At 41.3% G+C, this 26,894-nt stretch overlaps 1 protein-coding gene across 1 annotated transcript in view; it reads left to right on the top strand.

Moving 5' to 3' along the window:
* Positions 1 to 222: 222 nt before the first annotated feature.
* The window catches only part of plxnd1 (plexin D1), a 107,692-nt gene continuing 81,020 nt past the window's right edge, over positions 223 to 26,894 (top strand). Inside the window, exons 1-7 of the mRNA XM_041799622.1 lie at positions 223 to 1,903; positions 5,013 to 5,189; positions 10,389 to 10,520; positions 15,568 to 15,668; positions 21,461 to 21,590; positions 26,266 to 26,443; positions 26,693 to 26,801. Of these exons, the coding sequence (XP_041655556.1) occupies positions 695 to 1,903; positions 5,013 to 5,189; positions 10,389 to 10,520; positions 15,568 to 15,668; positions 21,461 to 21,590; positions 26,266 to 26,443; positions 26,693 to 26,801 (2,036 nt within the window). The 5' untranslated portion in view covers positions 223 to 694. The remainder of the gene's footprint in view (positions 1,904 to 5,012; positions 5,190 to 10,388; positions 10,521 to 15,567; positions 15,669 to 21,460; positions 21,591 to 26,265; positions 26,444 to 26,692; positions 26,802 to 26,894) is intronic.

A 26,894-nucleotide genomic window follows, 5' to 3' on the forward strand; every position in this document is an offset into this window, starting at 1 on the left:
ATTCATCAAACGGGCCATACTTGAAAGGAAGAGTTGATGGTCATATGAGCTCACATTACAACTTAAATCAACTTAAATTAGCTGAATATCAGACTTAGTTTGTGATCTTGTTGCTTGATGAGAACAAACTAATTCTATTTAAGCTGAAAAATGACACACTGGATATGATTAAGTGAGCAATGACAAATCACAGCAAAAAGAGCGCGTTATTGGGAGGTTGCATCACAGAGGGGCAGTGCCACTCTTTAGAGTTGCCCTTGTTCACAAACTGTGCTTACATTTGTACTTTAGTAATGTTTTATGTATGAGTGAATTCTTTAGTACGCCGCACTGACTCATGACTCCAAACATTTTAGATCACCTCTGCGGGCGTGACATTGTCCACAAATTGCGCGTAAGGGAAAACCAATTTGAACAATTTAACTCAAATTGGCTTTTGTGTAAATGTCATAAACGAGGTGCTGTGGCTCAGCATGTCTGAGAGAGGCTGCTGAGCTGCACAGTGGGCAGAGAGGGACAGAGCAGGCAGCCAGAAAAGGAAGCACGACTCGCTTATCGCGTCATTCTGGGTTTAGGCGGTGAGCAGGAAACAGCCTTTCCTCTCGGATTGTCGCAGTAGGAACAAACACACATTTTTGTCTTTGCTCAATGCACCCCTCGGCACAGAACACGCGGAAGCCGGTCAGAAGGAAAAATGCCTCCTTCGATAGAGATAGCTGTTCTGCTCCTCGGCGTCCTGGCTTTGGAGACGCGCCGGAGTGCCAGCGCGCTGCACATCCAACAGGCGTTCGCGTCTCCAAATCACACCAATAACTTCGTGGTGGACCCTGTTTCCAGAAAGGTCTACCTGGCTACCGTCAACAGCATCTATCAGCTGAACGGGACCTTGAGCATGGAGGTGGAGAGGAGGACCGGGCCGGTGGAGGACAACCTGTTGTGCCATGCGCCACAGCTGCCCCAGGCTCCATGCGAGCATCCTAAATCCCTCACCGACAACTACAACAAGCTGCTGAAGCTGGACCGGGAGCAGGGGGTCGTGGTGGTGTGTGGATCTGTGTACCAAGGCTTCTGTGAGCTCCGGAAAATGGAGAACATTTCGGAGATAGCGGTGGAGTTCCCACCCCAGGGCGAGAAGACTGTTTTCCCCAGCATGCTCAACATCGCTGCCAATCACCCAAACGCATCCACAGTGGGTCTTATCTTCAAAAGCCACGGGGGAAACACCAGGCTGCTGGTCGGGGCCACTTACACAGGGGCTGGCACCCAGTTTTTCCCCAAAAACCACAGCAAAGAGGACCTGCGCTTTGAAAACACCCCTGAGATTGCTATCCGCTCCTTAAACATCAGGGATTTATCAAGACTTTTCACCTATGACATTAACCCTTCAGAGGATAATGTGTTCAAGATCAAACAGGAGGTTAAAACCAAAAACAAGCTGAACTTTGTGCACGCTTTTATTCAGAAGACTTACTCCTACATCGCCTTTAATAATGATGCCAAAATGGGCCACAAGGAGAGCCTGCCAAACAGCATCCTCGCAAGGATCTGTCTGGACACAGAGAGCCCCCGAAAGCCCACCGGGCCAGAGAGCAGGAAGCTCACGGAGTCCTACATCCAGATGCCCCTCCAGTGCGGATTTAACGGGAACATTTACAACCGGCTGCTGTCTGTTTATCCAGTGGACATCCAGACAGATGACGGGAGCTTAGAGCCTTACCTGTTCGGTGTGTTTTCCAAGGCGGACAGAAAGTCTGCTCTGTGCGCCTTCAAGTTTGGAGACATCGAGGAAGAGATCCGACAAGGCCGAAAGAACTGCTCCAACTCCCCCAGCAGCGACGTGCAGGTGCTGGACAGCGTCATCCAGGGCTCCGGGGCAGCCTGCATTCAGAAAGGAAACCTGGTGGTAAGGCCTTATGGTTATTTTTATCGACCAGTATTAAACATTAGGCTACATGTCGTAATAGATCAGTTAAACTTATTTTACGCAGTTTGTAATTTGGCCTGAAAGTTTAATTTTCCAGAAGAAGTGGACAGTAATTTAGTTTCTTTAGCTATTTGGACTTTGATAAAGATAGTTTTAAAGACAATGGCGTTTCCCTACTCTCTTATATTTAAAAGCTTACGAGAAAAAAGACCAACAATGTCAAATATTAAGCTAACATCACCCTGGTTATTTAAGGTCGTTCCACTTGACCCGAGGTTTCTTTATACAAGTGTCTGAAGAGCCACAGTAAAAAAAAAAAAAAAGTCACTCTTGACCTTGCTAGCACAATTTTCTAAATGATTAACGACAAAATTATGAATTTCTACGGAATCCCTGAGTGGACATGTGCTCTATTTTACTTCGTTTTATGCTAACAATCAATTTTTGGTAGCTAATGTGAGATTTTGACTAATCTATTAAGTGATGATAAAGCAGTTTAACTTGTGAAAACGACTTATTTTCACAGGAATATGAGAAAACGACGGAAACTGAATTGTTTTCACCTGAAAAAGAAGTTAAAATAAACGTATAGATACATGTCCATTTAGGGCTTCCATAGTTTTTATATCTGCAAATTAATGGATTTGACGTGAAAAATTCAAGAATACAGCTTTTAAAGAAGCCCAGAGCAGACACATCCACTTTCTTTTACTCAGTTTACCTATCATTAAGAGCATTTTTTTGTTATTATCCCATAATCTTCGTTTAATTATGTTGTTATCTTGAAGTAACAGAACTTGGTTAATTGTAAAGTTAGATGGTTAGAGATGCACAAATCTGGATGTTTTGCTAATATCTGATATGCTTACATTTAGAAATTGATTTCAGCTAATACATATATTGGCATATCGATATATAATGTGCTTCAGATCTAAAACTTCAGTCCTTAAAACACATTTTAAAGTTTAAGGAATGAGGATTAGCAGAAAAAGCCTTAGGCTGATTGAGATCTGTTGGTCCTGCCTAAATCTCCACAAACTTGTTCATACATACAATCTATTTACAGCCGATACACAGTTAACATTGGTTGTAAACATCGGCAGAAATTTTAATATCTGCTATTATCGACAATCAACTTTTTAAGCCAATAACTTCTTGGACCAATATCATGCCAATAATGGTGTACATCCCTAAAAATAGAATTTATAGATTTATGTCCTCTTAAAGTTTCCACAGTTTTTTATTTTTAATGTCACACTATAAAATAATTTTTTGGTAAGAAATGAAGCGTTTTTCTCTGAATTTGCTTGTACAGGATGAAGAATGCCCGTTTGGTCATTACATAACTGCTACTGCCAGAGTTCCTATAGAAGCCTTGAATGGCCAAGTATTCATAAACTTTATTTTTCTAGTTTTCCCATGATAACAAGCACTTTTGGATTGTTTCCTTCAAATATCCACTTATGTAGGTTATCTTGAGGTAAAAGTGCTGTTTTTTTTCTTGTTCTCATGAAAAAAGGTTAGCTAGTGAAAACTGCTGAAATTAACTCATTGTATAGAAAAAAAATCATTATTTCAATGTAATGGCATAGATAAGAATGATTTTTATAAAAGGTAGAAAATTTACTTTAATCACTGGAGTAAAATTAGATCAGTTGGATACATGTCCTGTTTGGGCTTCCATACAACCCATGAAATAAAACAGTGAGTCAGATTTATGTGAGCTAAAGGCACTCACTGTTGATATGACCCTATCAAATAAGACAAAACATCCTCATGACTGCTGTATCTCTCATAGTTACTATTTTCTGCCTGCAGTGTTTATCCTTTTTGGCCCTGAGGGCTCATGACTTGTAGCGGGGTCTATCCCATGTCACAAGTAAAGGTCATGATAGCTGGAAGGATGCTCAGGAGCCACGCTGGGGGTTATGGGAAGGGTGAGACTCCTCTCACATCCAGCAGCAGCTCCCTGTCTCCTCAATTATGAAGAGAGGACGGGGTCAATAGTTTACTGTGTCTTTCATTGGAGCATGTCTTTTTACAGGCTGTGTGCTGCTAACTATAACTCAACCACACATTAAACAACATTACAGAGGATAAATAGTTCCTCTGTCATAGACACATGGTCAAATATTCATGTGTTACGTGCCCTCCCAGCAGCGTACCATAACTAAATATTTGCCCTTAGGCAAACTTCAGTGTTGCACACTGTATTTGCCCTCTCTCTAGTGATAGTGTGTGATAATCCAGGCTGAGAAAGCTTTGCACAATTTCACTGGAATGCAGCGAAATTCCTGCTTTTCACTGTGCTGTTTTTGACTGACAGAGCGGGGGTCAAAGGAGGCTGTCCCGCGGCCGCTATGCTGTCAGGTCGCAAAGATGCCCTCCTCTCTGGCACTGTCTTGTCGTCTGTGGCCCCAGGGCCACCCCTCCCGTGACTAGTTTTCTGAATACTATCTCAATTGAGATAGACGGCCGCTCGGCTCAAAGTGTTCCTTGCTGGGTAACACAATCTACTTACCGCTCACAGAATAAAGTTAGTCTTTGTTAAGTTTTTGCATTTGTGTTGCCATGGCTGCTGAAATGTGATCTTGTTTGTAGTCGACAGTCTGAAGGCCAGCACAGAGGGAAAGCCAGACACAATTTATGATAAGAGAGATGAGGCCGTGAGCAGAAGGGCCCGTGGGAAACGACTCTACAAATATCCACTGTGCTTAATTCTTCTTTTTTTCTTTTCGCCTGTGCGCGCTCTAAAATATGCAGAGAATTCCCGATAGGTCCTGGTGTTCATCCAAGCATGGCAATAATGTTTTATCATTGCCCGCTGAGGTTTTGACAAAAGCAGAGCCTTATGAGTGTTGAAGACCCTTGTAAGCCCTTTTCAAGTGTTCTCTGAGATGTCTAAAAAGTGATTTGGAAGAATGAGCAGCGTCGTTGTGATAGCTCCTATCAGTTCTTGTTTTTGACTTTGCTTTCATCACACTGCGCTCTCTGTTCTCTCCTGTTCTCTAATCAGTGCATACTGCTACCATATGAGAGCTGATGATGAGCATTGATCTACCCCTCTTTCTGTCTGTCTGCCTTATAGCTGCAGCCCGAGCAGCTGGACTGCGGTGCAGCCCACCTACAGCACCCTCTGGCTCTACGGAGGCCGCTAAGGGCCATTCCTCTGGTTGAATCCTTGGGTCTGAGTTCAGTCTCAGTGGACTACGTACACAACCATTCAGTGGTCTTTCTGGGAACCAGTAACGGACGACTTCGGAAGGTGAGACACATAAGAACGACCACACATGCACTCATGAAACATTCAAAACCAACTGTGATTGGCTGTCTGCCTGATAAGAGGAAGGACTAAGGTTCAAACCAACCAATTTTGTACCTACATTTTTAAGGGTACATCCTCCATATACACAGAAACGTATTCATGTATGTGTATAACTCCTGTTAAATTAAAAAAAAGCCTACCTAAATTCATATTGACGCGTGGCTACCCCTATCCAAAATAACACCTGTGTAGACGCCCAGGCAGCACCTACATACTAGTTAGCAGTGGACTGGTTGCAGCTCTATACATTTAATTTGTACTCCATGCCATGTTGCACATTTGTCTTGTTTTTTAATTATGCTATTCCACTACCACAAAGCCTGACACTGGGCTCTAGTTGGGGCTCTCACTGCCATTTGAAGACAGTATGCTGACATCTCTTTAACATCTCAAATTCAGTACAGACCAGATTGTTGGGGGGAAGTCATCCCACCTCTGCTCCCCTATCAGAGATAGTGACAGAAGTGTAATGGGAGGAAGGAGCAGGTGATTTTAATATCAGAGGCAAAATTTCAGTATGCCAGAGTGTGTGGAGCTCTGGCTGTTTGCTCACACACCTTGTATCTTGTCTTCTCTGTCACTGTTCTGCATTGCCATAATGCAATGTGACGCCAAACACTGGGACACCACCATTACACCACTGCAGATGCAATGTGGAAATACAAATACATACTGACAGATAAACTTCACTAACAAACTGTTGCAAAATCCAAATGTTTTAGCAGCTGATGATGGCTCATAGGTTGTCTGATATCCCCCGATCATTACACTTCCATACATTACACATTGCATGTGAGACATAACGGGGACGTAAGTATTAAGCTGTCAAATAAGTCTGCAGGTGCTAATATAAACATGCAGTTCAAGGGCCTGTTTTCTTGTGCTGGCAGTGCTCATTTTCCATACAAAGCCAATAGATTTCAGCATTTTAGTGCACAGCATCCTATGCACAAAACAGATACAGATACTGCTAAAACCTTACAAAGCCTATGGATTGGCCAGATTCCATGTCTGTCATCAGGCAGATCCATCTTGCAAAGCTCCAAACTGAAATGATTGTGCCCGTCCAGAGAACTGACTGGACCAATCTGTGTCAGATGTAGAGAATGAAGCCTGATTTATGCTTCTGCGTCACATCGACTGCGTAGCTATGCGTAGCCCTCTGTGTCGACGCAGACCCCTACACCGTAGCGTGGCACGCACCTACTACGCGGTGCGGCGACGCTGACCCGCAAGGGCTGTGATTGGTCTGCTCAAAACGTTGTTTCTTCATCCATGTCCCTCAGTGGGCAAACCAATGTGGAAAATTCACCCGTTCTCAGCCTCAACTCGTTTAGTGGTCGTATAGACCACCCCGCAAACGTCTTCCCTGTCGCCTGCGCTTCAACATTTGCAACAAAAGAATTTGTTCGTCAATGTCGAAGAGCTCCAACTCCAAGCACACCCGCTTCGCCATGATTGAAAGATAATCAAGGATTCGGGTGTGAAACCACACACCCCCTAGCGACATGGCGGGGAATTACAGAGCGATGCGTTCCCTCAACGTAGAACTTCGAATGGTCAACAACGACGTCACGTTGATGGCGTACCTACGCCGTCGACGCAACGCAGAAGCATAAATCAGGCTTGAGGCCAGGTTTAGTCATACTGCAAGCCAATACGCAATGACAATTAGCTTGAATGTAGCTGTTGTAGTGGCAGTTTTGATCAGAACTTGACCATTTTTGGTTTTTACTAGAAGAGCAATGAGCCACACGATGTTTTTGTGCTATTCCCAACCACCTTTGGAATGAGTTCGCAATAGTTACAGGCTGGGTTTAGTTGTAATGTAAGCTGGTATGCAATGGTGGCTGGTGGAGGGATTAGCTCATGTGCTGCTACAGCAACGGTTTTAATCAGAATTGGATATTTCTGTATTAAAAGAAGTGCAAAGAAAAGATGTTCTTGCTCCTCTCCTAACCAGTTTTGGCATGAGTTTCTTCACTAACTAGCTCCATTAATAGTGAGCAACCACAGCAGCTACTATAGCAAGTTGCTCTTATTGACCTGTAATGGATGAGATCCCCTGAATGAGACAAAATGTCTGTCTGATCACACTCAGAACTAAGAGGTTCTGCCCTTCCTAAACAATTTTAATGGGCATTTTTTACCAGATGGATATGAGGCATATCCCAAGCAGTGGATATGTGAAACAGTCTATCTGGTGTGTAAACACTGGAGAGAAGTGCTCTGAAACTCTGAAGTTGTTGGTGCTGAAGGTGCAAATAATGCTAGTTGTGGACACAGGCACTAAAAGACTAGTTCTAGTTGCTCTAACATGATAAATAAACTTTTTAACATTGTGTAAACTGAGTTCCCAAATTTGGCCACCCAGGACAGTCACAAAATGAGTCCAAACACAGCCGTGGACTTCAGGTGCAGCAGCTAGAAGTTCCCATAGAATATTCTTGTGTTTTAAAGTGATGAGGCCCTTAAGCGTGGAAAAACTATAACAGTAACAGTTACGTAGTGCTGCTCTGATGTGGCCGCTGAGTCTTTCAATAAACCCGGTTCAGGTGTGTGATGAAACACTAGGTAAAGCAAACAGGAATGTGTGCTTTCATCTGGTACATTCTCAGCCCTGTCACCCCCTTGGTACATCAGTGACCCATCACGGCCCATTAAGTCGTCCCAATCATGCGCTCTAATGTTCTTCAGACCTGCTTACTGCCTGACTGATCACCAGAAAGCTGTTTAACTACACCAGTTGACGACACATGACTCAGTCTTCCCATGTCTATACGACATCTGCAAAGAGCCCTGCTTGTGAAAACCTTTCCCGTCCAATTAGGAGCATTCCTTAATTCTGTCTCAGCCTCTTTCCCAGTCACCCCTGACTGAGCTCACCCGAGCAGCAGCTCTGCCTGCGAGCGCCACAAGCTGCTCCTCAGCTGTGTGCCAAAATAGCAAAATGGGACTCTATTGTTTTACATCAGGCGGGCACCTTTTACTACATCAACACCATCCTGCTGGAGGTGTGCTACCTTTGGGCGCTCGGCTTGTTTTAGCCCCTGCTGAGCGTGCAGTAATAGTTATTTGGATAGCGGCTGCAAAACACTGGTTGGGATGGTGTAAGCAGCTGTGTACATGAGTGTGTTTGTGTAAGTTTGTGTGCATGATTTCATGTTTTTAGGTGTTTGACTTTGTCTGCAGACCAGAGAGAGTGCTTTGGTGATTTCATGTGTTTACCCAGATGAACCCTGTGATTATGTGCTGTATGCGTGTGTCCTTGCGCTGTGCTTCACCTTGTTATACCGAGTGTGTGGTATTACTGTGACCTTGGGCAACTTAGTTTGTGCTTTTTAGTGTCTTTTTGTGTCTTTTATTATTTGAGCGTATTTCTCTGTGTGTGGCTGCGTCTGTCTGTGTGCCCTGAGGATAGAGCTGTTACAGAGGTTAATGGTGCTGTTAGTGTGTGTAATGTGATTCTGACTGTGAGTTTGGCTCGGACTAAACACAAGGGAACAGTGGTTGAGATTAAGTTAGGCCTCTGTTGCCGTCTTGGAAAGAGCCCTCAGTGAAGTAATTTGTAATTACATGCATTTTTTAATGAAGTCTCTCCCTCCCCATTACAGCTGACTTCCATTTTCTGCTCCCTCTCGCAGTGTCCGCACTTTATCTCACTCACTCTCGTCCAATTTTTACTCTCTCAGCCCGTCCACTCCTCCACTTCCCAGTTCATCACTTCATTGTCTCCCCTCTCTGTTGCTCATGTATAAAAGGCTCTTTTGATTCATTTTGCAAACAGACTTTATCTCTCTCTCTTTTTATTCTTCCTCTCCTGCCCCACCTCGGCCTGCCTGTCTTTATTCTCCCTCCTTCACAGGTACACACTAACAAACACCACATAGAGGAAGAGAATGAGCGCACAGCAGCTGAGCACTCGGTGCTTAAATAGGGTCTTTCATCTGCAGGCAGATAGACAGAGAATGGAGTCAGAGCGACCTGCCAGGACAGCAGGTGTTTTGTTTGGTGACCTGGTGGTGCAGCTCTCCTTATTTCTCTTCCTCTTTGCTTCTATTCTGCTCCCTGTCCAGGTGTGTGGGCTGCTGTTTACTCACTCCTCACAACTGTGTCACTCTGCGTGTGTTTGTAGTCACTAGGGTAGGGGGGAAGTGAAGACGTAGCACAGCTGCTTACTATCTCCAAGGAATAGGAGTGTGTGTTTAGATGGGTGGGTGGTGTTATAAAAAAAACAGCAGAGATAAAGCCTCTCATCACATTTTAAGCCAATGGTTTACTAAGCTTCTGTCTGCTCTGGTTTGACATTAACCAGCACGTCTCAGTGGGTGGTGATGGTGTTTAGGGTGTTTGTGCTTTCAGCGGATGGAGAAGTGACACAACTCTTGCTTGTGACCAGATGCCGGTCAGTTGGCCGGTTCCTCATGATGGCAGGATGTCTCCGCTGAAAGGAAAACCTCACAAAATCACAGACATAAGAGCTTTCTCTGTCTGCGTGACAGGAAGTCTCGCACGCGCTGCACAGCTTGCTTTTTCATGCAGATCAGTGTGCATGTGCATGTGTTAGCTGTAGGAAGGCCGGGGTGTAGATTAATCAGTGTTCTGCTAAACAAGATTACGCACAACACTTTAACAAAAGACATGAATTTTAGAGTGTTATATTTCTAAAATAGACATCATGTGCTTTATACATACATTAAAATCTAGCTTTTGGTTATGCATACATATATTCTTTCAATACAAGGGAGAGTTTTTAGGGCTGTCTCGAGTCAGCTTCTGAGGGAGTGAAGTTTCCATATTTAAGAATACATTTATCTTCCTGAAACACCTTACTGCTCGGTTGAAGTCATCTCCAAGTTCCAGCAGTGATCATGATGTGGATTGCTGGCGCGAAACCGCTGCCAAATACGGGTGAAGGCAGTGAATAAAAAAGCTGCTTCTTCTGAGGTGTTGCAGAGCAAGACGCCTGGCCCTGAATATGCACAAACTCAGCTGCTTGATCAACAGAAAGACACTTTAGTGTTTAAAGGGTTTTTTTTGGTATCAGTGCAGGTAAACTGTCGAAGCAACCTTGAGAAAGTATTGATCGCGCCATTCTGTACCTGATCCATCTTTTTTTCCTCTGATTCTCTCCCACAGCTGACCCTGTTGGCGAACATGACCGTGGCCAATCAGTGGACACTGAAGTTGCCAGCAAGCGAGGCCGTCCACCACATCATGACCTTCGATCCCAATGACAGGAACTTTCTCTATCTGATGACTTCTCACCATGTAAGAATGTGTTTACTCTCCATCATGTACTGCCACAGATTTATTCATGTCATCAGTCAGACTTCATTTCACTCATCCACACTTGAATTTAGCTGAACGTGCATATTTGTGTCCTGGTGTGAAGGCCTTTTGTAGGTGTTGATGCTGTATTCTGAAACCAAAGTGTTAGATGGCTGTCGAGTTTATGAAAGGATGTGGTTTAGTGTTCTAAAGTTCTGGTGTTCACTGCAAAATACACCTAACTGCTGTGATTCTAATTTACAAGGGTTTCTATAATACAATACGCTTTATTGTCCTCTTGGGGAAATTTGTCTTGGTCTCCAAGAACTGCACACATTCAGCTGCCATCACAATAATATTAATGATAGATTAGAACTATAAACACACTAGATCCACAAGTACATGGATTAGCACATACCAGTAAAGAAGCATGTACCAATGAGAACCAATAGACCACATAAATTGCTCATACCTATAAGCACCATAATAACATAAAACTCGTATGAGACACTTAGTAGACAAAGCTGAGTCATATTATCTCTTAATATTTGTTCTCAGTGTGTTTAACAGTAGAATTTTTCTCTCATCAAGATATATGGAAAAGTTTTTTTTTTAGCAGCCTACAGTTAAACACTATGTTTGACACTAACCCCATGGTACAAGTTTCAGGTGATAAAAATCACAATATGTTTAAGTTGAAGTAATCAATCATGAGGCTAAAACTCCTCACATGAGCTTTTTATAAGATTTTTGCCATACATTTTATTGTTATTTAATTATTCACAGTATATCACACATAATATGCAATCAAGGGTGTTTTCACAGTGCATTTATTTTTCACTACCGATAATGAAGCTTCGTACAGATACCCCAATGACGTGATATTACATGTACCTGTCTGTCAGTTCACATTGCACTTTATCTTCACGGGGAAAGCTGGCAAGCATGGCACAGTGGGAGCTGCAGTAAGACATGCACAAACATGCAGTAAAAACCGAAGTGTTGACATCTCAGTGTTAAATTTTTTCAAAGTTGATTTAACTCCCAAAGTGTAATTTTTGGCTCAGTTCTGAGTTAAACGACCTTCAGGGCTGGAGTTAATTGACAGTGTTGATTTATCCAACTCAGTAGAGTGTCAGCTGACCTAAGCTCTGCCTACTGCCATTTGTAATCTGCATATGTCGGCAGAGTTTTTCAAGGATGCCCCCGAACAAGGTGATTTAGATGTGTTTTAGCTGTGTTTAAATTTAGATGTAATAATTGTTGGGATTACTTTAATCGATTTCTTTTGAATTTATGTACACTGTGGTGTTAGACACTTTTACACCTTGAGTGAAGCTGTTACCCAAGTTAGTCACTTCCTGGCTGGGCAGCTGAAGGGTCAATTTCTAATGACATTGATTAATTCTGTGTGATGAGATCTCTTTGGCAATAAATCTGATTGTGTCTCATTCTTGTAGTTTTGATGTAAGACACTATGGCACCATGAATAAAGTTGTTACCCGAGTTAGTCACTTACCGGCTGTGCAGTTAAAGGGTCAATTTGTAATGACATTCATTGGTTTTATATGAATGAGAATGCTCTGAGAAGCCTGATTGTGTCTCATTTTTGAACACAGATACTTACAGTTAATCTGTTTTGGTAACCTTGTTTGCAAGGTAAAACTAAGGAAGTCTTAAAATTGGACTGGAATAACCAAATTAGCAATACAAAATTGCCTTCAAATCCACACCTCAAGTGAGAAGGATATAATAATGTAGTGTTAGGAAGTAACACTTTGAGTGCTGGAATCTAACACTTCTAGGAAACGTGGGACCCATGACATACAGATAAACTCAGGGGGAATTTGTGATGACCTTGCAAAGACACGGTGCTGGGCCTGACAATACCCAGAATGCGGACAAAATAAGCATAGTGGATTGAATGCACCATCCTGTATTTGTTTTTCTATCAAATTGTTATGATGAATGATACGCTGCTAACAGCAGTTACTCAACAGGTTGTTGAAGTGCGTCTGTTATATCTTGCCAGCATTTCTCTTTTTTCATTCTCTTGTGGTCATCCCTCATTGACATCACAAAGGAAGAGACTTTGTCAGAGCTTGAAAAAATTTTCCCGTGTCTCATAGTTTCATCTCACAGCACCAATTTTCTTTCTCTTCTCGATTTTGTTTGTTTACATTTGTGACTTCTACACATGTAGAGTCCTCTGTGCTCTCATCACGGAAATAATCGTGGAAAGGCAGATAAATGCTAAAGTTTATGTCGGGAGGTCAGGAGCCCCCCCAAATGTGGCCTTTATTGTTACCCACTATGACACACTACACAGGATAAAACAATCTATTTTAGGGCAGAGGGTCTACAGCTACAGCTGCCAGATCAAATCATGCTTAAAGCGTGTAGTCTGACCTCAGCATGAGAGAAACACAACAGTGCTTTTATTCAACACAACAGCATAACCTTGACTGTGATACCATAGTTATATCAGCCATACAACAAATAGCTCCCAAATTCTCCAAGGGTACCCGAGTGCAGTGTATAAACAGATAACAAAAGAGGATATGAGACTTGTTGGTGTCAAATCTCATCCTTAAATTTCCTTTGTTGATTTTAGCACCCCCTGTGGACAAAGCAGCACACCTTGTCTCTTTGCTAATCTTGTGAAGTACATTTTAATGAGTTTTTTTTTGTAATGGAGAATCCCATACTGTTTTATTTCAGCAAGTAAAAAGTTTTGTTGCTGTGGAAAATGAAATCAAAAGCAGAGAGCTGTTCCTTATCTTGTCTGACACCAACCCTGCAGCTGTGATTGAAAACAGCTCTGTAGAAATAATTAATGATGAACTTATTTATTTCTGTGGCTCCTACAGTGACATCAGAGTAATCTTTAGTCTGTTTATTAAACAGATATAAACTTCTCACAGGACCTTTAAATAGACAATTTTGTTTAGTACAGTACATGATACACAGGCCATGCACAGTGTGTAGGGCATCGTCACCTGGGGGGCTTCGCTGTGAGCAAGTTTGTTTTTCTACTCTCTCTGCACATCACGCTTGTATTTATTAAGATGATCAATGTATGTATGACCAAACATAAAATTTACCTGGGCATTGGACATTAGTAAATTAAACCCAAAGATATTTTTTTTTTGGAGTTAAGTGTGCAGTGTCCGCTCGCTCTGCCTCTCTCTTCCTCTCCTGCTCACTGACACACACACTTGATGCACAATAACTCCTATAAACATCCTGACAGGGATGTGCAAACTTTTTCCACTGAGGGCCATGTACAAAAATATAAGGATGGTGGAGCCACTTTCATATACCTCACCTTGAGGATATTAAAGTTAGTAAAACTAAACTGATGAAGGTAAAGAGCTGTTTATTGACCGGGTATGCTGAGTTAATGGCCAACTATTTTAAGGATTTTGGGGGGGACAGTCACATTTCAGGGATCCTGGTCGGCCCTGCCTACCACTGGCTCCACTCCTGGAATGCCATTGATACTACTGTTTGCTCTGTGAGCCATCAAGAACCAAAATAAGTATATAATTTCTTCATATCAGAATGTTTGTTTACAGAAGTAGCATAGTAGCACTGCCTGTGCTTAAACTTGGGTACAGTACAATGAAGCACAAGCTCTATGTGGCCCCCGAGCCACACCTCTGACTTATGATAGAACCCCGTAGAGTTACCGCGCTGGTTCTGATCAGGTATTTATAAACATCAAATTTCAGTGTACAGGGCTTCATGCAGTGTATGGGAGGGGCTCATATCAGAGTCTGCTTAGGGCGTCACTTTGGCTGGAGGTGGCCCTGATTATACATCTTATAAAACCTACTTAAAACAACACAGCATTGTTGTAATATCCACACATTAAGGATCTGTGTCCACAGCTAGCACTTTCAGTGCTCTCAGTTCAACTCTTGGACTAGGCCACATGCACCAGAGTCACTTCTCTCTCACAAGCCAATCAAATTCAAGGAGTGGCGTGACTTAATGGATCAGTTTCGTCAACAGCAATGGCAGAAAACTTCAAAACACTGTAAAATGTTAAATAGTTCAAAATTAACTATTTAGCTATTTCCAATACCAGTGTTTCATCACTCCTTTCAGTGGAAGACTCCCACTGTGCAAACTTTTTTTTGTAATATGTGACTATGAAAACCGATCACAGTTTGTCCAACAGGTGATTTCCTCTGCCTAATAAAAACTCCCCTTTGAATCAGCAGTAGGGCAAACTAGATGCCAGCATTTTATTATTGAACAGAATAGATAAACATTGGCTACTGACAACTGTTAATGTTACATTATCTGTTGATGGCCAGTGACTGTCAACAGGACCAATATTGTCCTATACTGATGTAAAACTCACGCATCTGTCCACCATTATTTGCAACTATATTTTTAAAGGTTTTCCTCTTTCACTTTCTCTTTGTCCAGCTGTCCAGAATCCCAAATAATTTACTTCAGAGTATATCGAAACTAAAAAAAAAAAAGCAACATAATGTCACTCTAACTCAGTTAACTTAACTTTAACTCCTAAATTGTTGACTTCATTCTGAGATAAATTGTCTTCAGTGTTGGAGTTATTTGACAGTGTTTACCCATAGGTGTCAGTCCAACTTAGTAGAGAGGAGAGTCAGTTGATTTCAGCTTCACCCAATGCCATTTCAAATCTGGAGGATACAGGTTGAGTTTTTCCATCATTCCTTTGGGCAGATTGTTTAGATGTGTTATAAATGTTTTTAGATATGTGTTTAGATGTATCTACAGAAATCACTGCTGGGATTCCTTTGCTGATATTTCCACTTGGGTTGTTGCTTTTGATATCAAAATTTTCCTAACGTGAGTGAAGTTATCAAGTGAGTTAGTGACTTACCGCCTGTAGTGAACACTAATTCGGAAACTATGAGAAATTTTTGCTATTTTTGCATCAAAATGCATTGATTTTCAGTAACAGCTTTTTATGAACAGCCACTATGACACCAGTCAGATTTTTCACTTGATTTATGTTGTGCGTGTCTTATGTTTGTGCTCTGGCCTGCAGATGCTCAGGGTGAAGGTGGCAGAGTGTGACCAGTGGAGGAGCTGCGGTGACTGCTTGGGAGCAGGTGACGCCCACTGTGGCTGGTGTACTCTGGAGAATCGGTGAGAAACACACACCTACACACACGCACATACACACACACCGTTTTAATTAATTGGTATTCTGCCTATTGGTTTTCCATCTTTCCAGTTAATTGTCCTTCTCAGACTCGTCCCCCCCTCCCAGCTCTCCTCTGCTGCCGGTAAAACAAATAACTTAAACAAATCATCACATGCTGTGGTTTCAGACAACATGCAACATGCGTTTTTTTGTTATGACCAGTTGACAAAACACCACCGCCTGCATTTCAGCATCGATCCATCTGCAGCTGTTTATTTGAATGATTGATAGAAATTAATGCACATTTCGAAGCACTGAAATAAAGAGATTGATGGCTTAACAAAATGATCCGAGCTTGTCGTTTTAAGCCTTTGAATCAATAAAACCACGGAGACCCATGCGCTGGTTTTCATCATCCTCTTTCTCGATTTCAAAACATCTCTCGGCTGGATGAGTCTTGGCAGGAGCAGAGTGAGTTTTTTTTAGGGGCTGGAAGGCTGCTGTTGGATCAAGTGAGAGTTGATTTGCTTTTCATTAGGCCTCTGATCGGGGAGCTACATCATTGTTCGGAGTGGTCCCCTGCCTCTCTGAGATAGTTTTGGGAGGGGGTATCAGACCAGGAGCGGTCGGCAGAGGGGTGACTTGGCTGAAGTGCTGCGAGCGAGTGAGAATACACTGTGATTAATGCGGTTCTGTCAGGACTGGCTCTCTGGCTCTGTGTTCCCTAGCTTTTTTTTTGCAGAATATGTGTGGTGTCGAGTTGTGTTTGTTTGCATCTGTGTGTATGTGTCAGTCGGCCGGTTGCTTGGTGATTAAAACAGATCTGACGAGATAGTGAATTTTGTGATGAGTTGAGCTACGGCTCTGGAGGCTCTGGCATTGCCAGGGGCCATTCAGAGCTGGAAGAGTGGAACTGATGAGACTTGTGTGTATTTGTGTGTGTCTGAATGTGTATGTGTGGTCAGACTGTCTCGCTGTCATCTCCCTGTCTCTTCTACTTATTTATCTATCTGTCGTCTCTTTATCCCAGTCCCTTTCTCGCTTCACTGCATTATTTTTACCCTCGTGATTCTCTCTGTCTTCATTTTTACCCCTCCTTTCTTGCCCTCTTATTTTCCAGTAGCTTTGAGAATTTAGCCATCCTTCTCTGTCTACTACTAGCCTCCGTCTCCTCCTCCCCCAGTGCCCTTGTCCTCCTCTCTCTCCCTCTACAAAGGAGCGTTGATTGTGATGATGGTGGTGGGAGGGAGAGTGCACACTGGCTCTTTTGACAGGGAAATGTCAAAGTGTGTAAGCCTGTGTGTAAGTGTCAGCATGAGTGTGTGTCGCTGTCTGGCTCTCGGAGGCCAGGGAGCTGATGTCATGTGAGTGTATGTGTGTTTGATGCACTGTTTGGCCAGTCATGCCAGCCGCTGGGCAGGCGCTGTGGCCTCAGAGCCCGGGGGATCAGGGAGGTTGATGTGTGGGGGTTGATGGTCTCCTCCATCAACATACTGTCTCATACAACTACAGAGGAGGAAAATAAAAGGAGCACTGGAGGACTATCTTACAATCTGTGGGGCCAGCACTGCCTCTGTGGGCGTCTGTTTGATTATATGCATGGATCTGACGTCGCTCGGCATGTCTGCATGTAAAGAAAGCACTAAAACACTTCTGTTCAGTTATTGTCATCTGAAATAAAGAGCACTCATTACTTCACCAGAGATAAAGCCCAGTCCTTGATCACTCTTTTCAAACTGGAGCTGGTTTAATCTCCCACATGTCACAAGAAGGCACTTAAATATCTTTATCTGAATCAAATTATGCGTCATGTGCAGTCTGTGCTATCCAAAAATTATCATGCTTATCTTTATGTGCATGTCTAACAAGGACTGTGCAGTATGAGTGTGTGCATGTGTGTGTTTAAAGCTCATATGTTCTCCTGCTGTTTAACAATCTCACTGCTTTGCCACCTTATCTGATGTGCAGACACTTAGGAGGTGATGAGTTTTCTCAGGGCATATTTTAGCTGCATATGTTGACTCTGGTTATTTTAAGTAGCTGTTTGAAACATTTAAAAGTCAGCGTGCTGTCAAGATGCAGGTGCTGCACTTGCTTAAGCTGTTGCTTTTATTAAGGGGAAAACGGTGAATACATTTAAAGATAGAAATAAACACAATGCGGAAGGATCTGTGAGATATTCAGTACTCAGGGCTGCTATAAGAAACTTTTGTGTTTTGTTTATTTTAGCGCCCCCTGTGGACAAAGTGGCACCTTTTGTCTCTTTGTTGATTTTTTTTTTTATACACAAGTAGCGTAATGTGAAATGTTGCCTGTCATCAAAAATCTTTGTTTGACTCTTATCCCTTCAGCAGTGATCTCAGACTCTAAAATAGCCCATTTCTTTGCTAATAGTTCCATTTGTTTTTGTAGGTCAAATAGAGGTATTCCATTCATTTTAGTCAATTTCATAATCAGCTTAAAACTCCTCACTGGAGCTTCAAAGATAAAAATGTGAGTTTACTTGACTGTAATATGTTTAGGACACCAAAACAAGGAGCCATTGCAACCAGTGAGTTCCCAAAACAATAGTATGCCACACTGGGTATCAAAAACTGCTCCGTATCAACAAAGCTAGCATTAGTCAGATAGGTTTTTCCCTGCTTAATACAGCTTTGCTTTGATACATTGCTGTCTTGAGAAGTCAGGTTAGTGAACAACAAGTTTAGAAAGCAAAACAGGTAGGATACAGCCTCACATAAGCTAACTTAATCAGCAGTTAAGCTACTAGCCAGGCAAGGCTGCTTAGCTAATCCAGCATACTAGTTATCTAACAATCAGTGTGTCGCATATCACATACTTCTGTTAATATACTGTAATACAGTACATTTAAATATGGTACAGAGCACTTTGTCACAGTGGGTTAGTAATGTCTCAATCGCACACTGCCACTTTGTACTAACAGAAGTGACAATGGGTAACTGCCTTGGTTTTCTTCAGCAAGTTAAAATAGACGTTAGGCCAATATGGTAGAAATCTGATGACTATTTTCACTCACTGTCACACTCAGGTTACTTGTATTTTATGTTTACATTATTCCATTGCCTTGAAGACTTTTCTTGATTGAAATCTGCTGCCGTTGTTAATATCACATTATTAGCTAGCAGATGATAATGCTAGCTAGCATGCTAACAGTACAGTGTCCGCTACATCACCAATATTGAGGGTGCAAAGTGTTCAATGTTCCACTCTCAGTTCTCTGACGTCTTTGAGTGTTCCAGTAGTAAACTGTATTTGAGTATAGTGTGAATGCACCTATGTATTCAAAGTATTACGTATTAAGCATGTGATTTGGGACGCACTGACTAACAGAGCAAGTATGCTGTTGCTACTTTAGGTTATGCTAGCATCATCTGGGCAACATGAACGCATCACTTTTTCTTATGCAAGTCAGTGGACTACTATATTTTTCAAATGATATTACACTCTTAAGTGCTGAGTATCCAAAACTGCCCTCTACCACCATGAGTTAGCATACAACAGATTTGGTTACATACATGTTGTCTCTATGTGAGTTAGCTTGTTACACTAGGTTACTTTATATCAGTCAAATTCTTGTTTGAGAGGTCTAGTGTGTAAAGAGAAATTTGTAGGTTTTTTTTAACATTAATACTGAAACTTGTCTGGTAATCTCCTTTGAATTGGCTAATTTTTGATTTTAGACATTTTACACCAGACAAAGGCACATTTAGAAGAGGAATTGTACGTTACAGTGAAGCTGATTAAAACACCCTTTTTCATATTCTGTGACAGCCGTAGCAATGGTTGTGATGACTCTTTCTTTTGGCTCAAAGAATTGTGGTCGTAGGTCATTTCCGACAGGAGGATAATGTGATGTGATGCTCAGGAGTGTGAGACTGATGTGTTGTCCCTTCAAGGCATGTACATCAACAGCTTCTCTCACAAGTATTAAATATTTGTTCAAGCCTTTGCTATGTGACAAAATGTAAATGGTTGTGATATAAACACATTGTTAGATATCACTAGCTCATGTAGAGTAATCACTTGCCATGCCATTGCCTTGTTCTTCACTGGTTCTTGTCATATTACAGCTCAGTCTCTCCACTTTGCCATCATTTCTCCATTTCCTGATCTGTTCCTGGCCTTTCTGACACCTTACAGGTTTTTAATTAAAGCATGTGGTACATCTGCATTTGAATAAGTTTTCTTTGTCTTCATTGACAAGAATATTTATTACTGTTTAGCATAACCTAGCCAGTGGGACTTCCTTGAGATACGTTACAGTTGCCTGTTATTGATGTGGAAGCAATGGCAAACTTACAAAAATGATTTCTGGGATCACTTTAGTATATTAATTCTAACATTTAATTCAAAATAAGTTATTTTTCTTCAAATGGATTTGCAGTTCAACCTGCAGATTACTCTTTAAGTAAACTCATCAGTAAAGAAAACATGTGGGCTAAACTTTAGCTTACTGCTAGCCAACTATGCTAATTTTCTAACAGTGACACATCTAATATGATAGCTTACTCTTTTTTACCATCTTAGCCATCCTTTGAGCAACATGAATGCATTTTCTTCTTTTTTTGTGAAAACTGACTCTACATTTCAGTCATGACTAAACCGACTAACTGATAATAGTATGTTTTTCCTCAAATTAATCACAAAAAGAGCCCACTTGGTGAAACTTTTGAGGCACACTGTCAACAGAATAAGTGCATTTCACAGATTGTCTGTAAATCTAGTGTGGCTGTTGAGTTTGCTGAAAGTGTGTTCACCAGTTTATGACTTTGTTTTTATCTAGAGGATTTTTGTGGGGCTTACAGAGACACTCGTTTCTATATTTAGTTCAGACCTCATGGCCCCTCTCAGTCCCTCAGTGCCAGTGGGACTGAGAATCTGGACATTCACTCTACGCACACAAACACCCAACATTTAGAGGCATACGGGTGCGCAGATGCACACTTTATTTTTAAAACAACTGTGGAAGTGTGAGAGGGAAGTGGGATGTGCCAAACTCATTATGTGGCGTGTAAGGACGTTGCTAAATGTGGCCTCTTGGTTTCTCCTTACTCTAAGGTCACTTTGTCCTCTCTGTCTACCCTGCAGATGAACTGAGCTCTGTGCCAGCAGTCAGCGAAGTTCATTAGTGAAGCAGAAGTCAGAATACGAGGCCACCTTGCTTGTTGAATGCCCTTTTACAATCTCAGTCCTAGACATTCATTATACTCACAGATGGGCACACACTCTGTGCTTTGTGTGTCTGTACCAACACATGTTCATGAATTCACCACAGATCAAAAACAATAGTATTTTCATTCAGCTATCCGTAACTGCCCCCTTAGCAGTTGCAGTATGGGTTGCCATAGCAATGTGCATGACCTAGAGTCAAGAAGACTCTTGTGTTTGGCCAGACAGACTGACAGCCGAGGTCCGAATGTGGCATTAGGAGACAAGAGCACCTCATAAATCAGTGGGAAGCAGACCATGAAATCAAACGGTGAAAATTCTTCAAGTTCAGGAATGAAGCAGAAACATGAAAGTTTGTTCTCTGCTCACGGAGGAGATGAGGTTAACCTTTAAGGTTTGTATTCACATACTGGCCGGGTAGACAAAAGACTGTCTGGAATTCAGGAGCAACTGGGTGCATTGACAAGTAATAAAGTATGATTCTGATATGAAAAATTAACCCAAAATTCAATACACAAAGTTTCCTGTGCAGGCTACCAAAGGAATGTGTATGGACTTTAGTATTTTCTGTGTCATGATACCTATGTTTTATTACTTTTTCCAGATGTACCATCCAGAAGGAGTGTGCTCAAGGACTGCTGGCACGTTCCTGGATCAGCATGGGTGAAGGCCCACAACAGTGTCCATCCATGACCCTGACACCCCCAGAGATCAGCATTGCTGCAGACATCAAGGTAAAAATCACCTTCATGTTACTGTCGTCCTTGAGTTCAGTTTCGTGAGCCAAAAAGTTACAGTTGTTCTCCATCACGTTATAGCAGTGTATTTATAGCCGATGAATTTGAATGTCTCGTGTCCACATTCACAGCCTGACACCTCTCACTATTATTATACCCTGTATTTTTATTACTCTGATAATAAAGTCATGCCTACAGTGTTTGCTGTAGCAGCTCCTCCCCCACCATTCCCACTTTCCCCTTGCAATGTGCGCTGTGGCTCAAATGACAATGTTCAAACAGTGTGACTACAATTTTTACAGCTCTTTAAAAAATACTACTTGCTAAACAACAAACCGTAAACAGAAAATAAGAGCAACTAGCCCACTCAAGTAGTAGAAGTTGAAGGGCTAGTCATTTCATAAATTTCCTGCGCAGTCAGTGGAGATTAAAGACAGAGCCAAAAAACAAAGTGACTATTCATTAGATGGTGTAAAAATGACTCTGAGCAGATAATAATAATGTTCTGTACCTGTATAATATGTTAAAATCAGCTGTTTAGAAACAATGTCACCACATTAAATCCCCACACACTACCAACCGATCCAAACACACCACATCCTTTGTTCCGAGTTGCATGGTAAATCAGACATTTAGAGCTTGGTTTACATGTATCACATTAGCAGTAAAACACTAAACCAGCTCTAAATAAAAGGAAAAGGCACAGCGTGATACCGCATGCCATACATAGCTGTTTTGCTCTCTCCTGGGTGTCTGAGCAGTGACTTTAACTGAAGGTGATTCAAGTGTGTTTAACAATGGCTGGTGTTGAGGAAAGAAGATGAAAAACACACCTGGTTATAGCGTGCATTCAGAATGGCTGGATTAAGACAGACTCAGTAACTCAGGCCTTACCTTCTGAGCTATTTCATATAAAGTTTCTTTATGTAGACTGCAATGATGAGGCCTAAAGGTGCAGTGTGTAATATATAGCCTAGTAGCATTTAGCTGAACAAACTTGGTAAAAATGGAACAGAATTTTTTCTGAGTAGGCTAATCTTAAATAGGCAATCACCTAAATATATAAAATTATTTTATTATTATTTGGTCCCATGTAGAAACATGCAAGATGCAAAAATCCAAGACAGTGGAGTAATGGAGGGGAGCCTCCCTATATGGATAAGCTTTGATTCCCATACTTTTCCCATTAGTTTATATTTTGTACAAATTCAAGCTGCATTTTTTTTCCAAAGTCACAGAGATAGTAGACACAAGGTTCTCGAGCAAGAAAAAAAGATGAGACATATAGTAGAATTAACTTCTTCATAGCATCTTGACTTGAAGCATTGTTTGACTTGATTGCACAGTTTGTTGTATTGATTTGTTCTGGGACAAGGAGAAAGTGTTAGATATTGAATGCTTTACATAACACACAACAGTGATTTTAATCAAAGCTGACAGGATGTGATATTCTGACACATAAGAGTGTCTGCACCATAGTCAGGGTACGACATGTAAATTGTTGTTTTCAATAATTACCTCCAGTCAGTATATCATGTAAGAGAAGCATAATAAACACTATGATAATTAGCTCGCTGAATTTTGACACTTGGAATATATTTGACCTTTAATTACCGCTCATAATTAGACGAGGCTGAGAGACGACAGGCCATTAATTGGTTCATTAATCGTGGATATTTGCTTGTTATGTGGGTCAGTTTGGCTGGGCTGTAATAGATCTACAGGCTGCCAGATTCACAGGCATCCTTCAGACTCACAGGAAGCTCAGCTCAAGGTTGTCTCCTCAAACAGGAAGCAGCAGGCAGGAAGTCAGGGCTCTGGCCAGGAAATGATCAATTCCACTGAACAATAGAGCGGATTTTAAAACATGTTTGCAAGTTGCAGGCTATTTCAGCTCATCTGCAGAACCACAGCAGATGCTGTTCTTCTCTGCTTGACAGTTTGCTCAAAGGCCCCCCACCATTACTTTTCTAACACTTAATTTATTTAACTGAAATTCAGACGTGCCAGTGAGGTGTCATTTCACTCATTATAAATCTGTCATTCTGCATCACAGATCCAGATATAGATGTGAATGTATCACTCTGCCATCTGTTTCTTCATTGCACATTTGTTGCTCTAATTTTCTCCCTAAACTTTTCAACAAACTTTAAGTAATGCCAGGACTCTTTGTCTGAACCAGAAAGGCTAACAGCACATGCTCTTGATGTGAACATAATGTGTTTTGTTATTATAATTGATTGTAATCACACAGCAGTAATTTCTCTGTGGCGTTATGCTTAGGCTTGCAAAGTTGAAATGACAATATGATTTTGTGTTCCAGTATTCTAGCTGTATAAATTTTATGTTGGCCATCATTTCAATCCTCTCAGTTGATCAGCTGCTGTAAAGTAAGTAAATATTGATGACTGAGGATTATTGGGCCTAATTAAAAGTAAAAATTTTATAGCTAAAGTCAGACAACAACTTGTTTAAACATTCAGTCACTCACTGGCTTTTATTTCTGCCAGTCAGGTTGTGACTGGAATCCATATAGCATTTTGTTGTCATGTTTCAGGAGGATTACAGGATACCTGTTACAGTATACTAAAGAAAGGATGTTAACTAGAAAAAATCCCTGTCAAAGAAAGCTCGGAATTTATTTTCCTACTGCCTTATAGTAAGCAAAGAATTAGATAAATGCAATGTAGGCTTAGCCATAAACAGAAGCAGTCAGACAACAGGTAATGTTGGCATTAAGTTCCTTAATGATATGTCCGTTGCAAGAGGCAGAAAGGTTGAATTACAATATAGTAACATAACAGGACACACCTTAGGCCGCTTGTCTGAGGCTTTTAGCAACAGCCAACATTGGCTGTTGTGAGAGGACAATCTGAGAGGACACTCCATTAACTGTTTCTTAAAAGCTTTTAGCAAGACCCAGTAAACAGCTAGCACAGCAGTAAACAGAAATGAGGAATTTCAAACTGAATTCACCTTTTTATACCCAAATTTGAGCTGGCTAACTGGGCTTCAACCACTAAAACTAATTTTTCTGTTCAGGAATGCAAGTAAATAACTATAATTTGACATATTAATCAAGAAATATGAATGTGCTTTAATATATTTTCAGTATTTTTTTTTTTTTTTGTATATCAGTAAATTTGAAAATTCATGGATAACAATAATAATTATATTGTAGCATTAAAAATATCATTTGGGTTAAAGAGCTTCTACATATTGGTGTATTAACCACTGCAGAAACATAAAAAATGATCTTGGTAATTAACAATGCTGTTAATTTAGGGCAGCTGTGGCATAAACCTTACTTTGAGTGGTGGTCTACTAAATTTGTTCAGCACTGTAGATTGTAGCTGAAAAGTTATGTTACGTCTTGAGACAGGACACACAATTAGCTGCTTTTCTGAAGTTTGTAGCATCAGTCAGATATGAGCAAGTTAAGCCTTAGTGGTTAATATGTCTGTTAGCTAGAGAGTGGCAGAGTGGTTGTATTATAATACCAGTGTGACAGGACACGAATAACAAATGTTGTAGCCCTAGTGGCTAAGTTGTCTGTTTGCTAGAGAGTTGCAGACAGGACACTCTAATATAGTGTTGTAGCCCTAGTAGCTAATTTGTCTGTTGACTTGAGAGTGGCAGAAAGAATGTATTACAATATTTTTGTGACAGAACACCCTTATAACTAGTGTTGTAGCCTTTGTTGCTAATATGTCTTCTAGCTAGAGAGTAGCAGAATGACTTTATTTAAAATATTTAGTGACAGGACACTCCAATAGCTAGTGTTGTAGCCCTAGTAGCTAACATGTTTGTTAGCTAGAATGTAGCTTAAAAGTAGTGTTACAATAAAGTCATGCTACAGAACACACCATTAGCCGCTTGTCTGAAGTTTCTATCAACAGTCGGATATGACCTAGTTAAGCCTTAGTAGCTTATTTGACTGTTAGCTAGAGAGAGGCAGAAATGTTGTGTTATAATACTTTGGTGACAGGACACTAAGAAGTAGTGCTGGAGCCCTAGTAGCTAATTTGTTGTTAGCTAGAGAGTAGCAGAACGGTTGTAGTCATATGACAGGATACACCATTCACTGCTTCTCTGAAACCAACAGTCAGATAGGCTACCTAATGTTACAGCCTCAGATGCTAATTTGTCTATTAGCTAGAGAAGGGCAGGAAGGTTGCTTAGTAGTGTGGCAGAACACAAGGTTAGCCTTATGTCTTAAGCTTTTCACAACAGCCAGAGAACAGCTCTGGTAGCTAATATGCCCTCATGCTATAGAGTGGCTAAACTATTGCTTTTAGCAGCAGTCAGACTATAAGTGTTAACATTTTCTATAGAAATTAGTGTTTCTTCAATCATCAGAATATAAAAGTTAATGTGTTTTACAAGAAAAAGCAGCCAAATTAGCTAGGAATATATCCCCTTACCATCATATTTTAAGCTGTCGCTGTGAGGATGCCGCTGTAAGCTGTATTGAATGTTAGCTGTTGATTCACAGATGCAAACGGGTCTGCCAGATGTCCTCCTGAAGATGAGATTAGCAACAATGATAAAAAGAATAAATTTAACTCAGAGCAACTCAGCAGTGCAATATTTTGACTGCATGTTTCTCACTGTGAGCATGACTTTTCTGTGATACTCTTTTTATGTTTATGTTCATATATTTTTGTCACAGGATGTAGGCATTCTGATAAATGGGAGTGTTCCTGATCTGGTTGGCTCCCGGGTGGAGTGTGAATATGCGCCTGGCGTTTCTACATCTGCCACAGTGCACCTGGACTACGGTCCCGCCCAGATTCAGACCTGCCCCCTCCTCCCTCGAGAAAACTACCAACCCATCCTCCCTGGAACAGGTGAGACTGAACAAAGGCGTGCATTTGGCTCGGTGTCACTGCTGCCAGCCATTTTTCTCAACACAAAAGTATGGTTACATTATGTGAAGCATTTTGTGGAGCTGTCTAAGAACAAATGCAATTTCCCCTTTTGTCTTTCAAAAGTCAGTGTGGCATGAGGATATTTGCTGTCTAGTTTGTGTTATGACAGTGATAACGTTGCGGGTGGTTGACACATACGGCATTGTTTGCTTGCCTTTGTTTTTCCAGATCATCTGAGTGTTTCTGTGGCGATAAAAGTGAATGGTACATCTGTGGTATCTGGGAGCTTCATCATCTACGACTGTGAGAGGACTGGAGCAATACACCCCAAGACTGCGTGAGTGACACATACATTGTCAACGTTTTCAATCCAAAATTTTCAGTTTATTTGTCATAACTAAATATCTACTAGTTAACAATATTTTTGAGC

This window comes from Cheilinus undulatus, linkage group 11 (assembly GCF_018320785.1).
Source record: "Cheilinus undulatus linkage group 11, ASM1832078v1, whole genome shotgun sequence".
In the NCBI taxonomy this organism is placed as follows: Eukaryota; Metazoa; Chordata; class Actinopteri; order Labriformes; family Labridae; genus Cheilinus; species Cheilinus undulatus.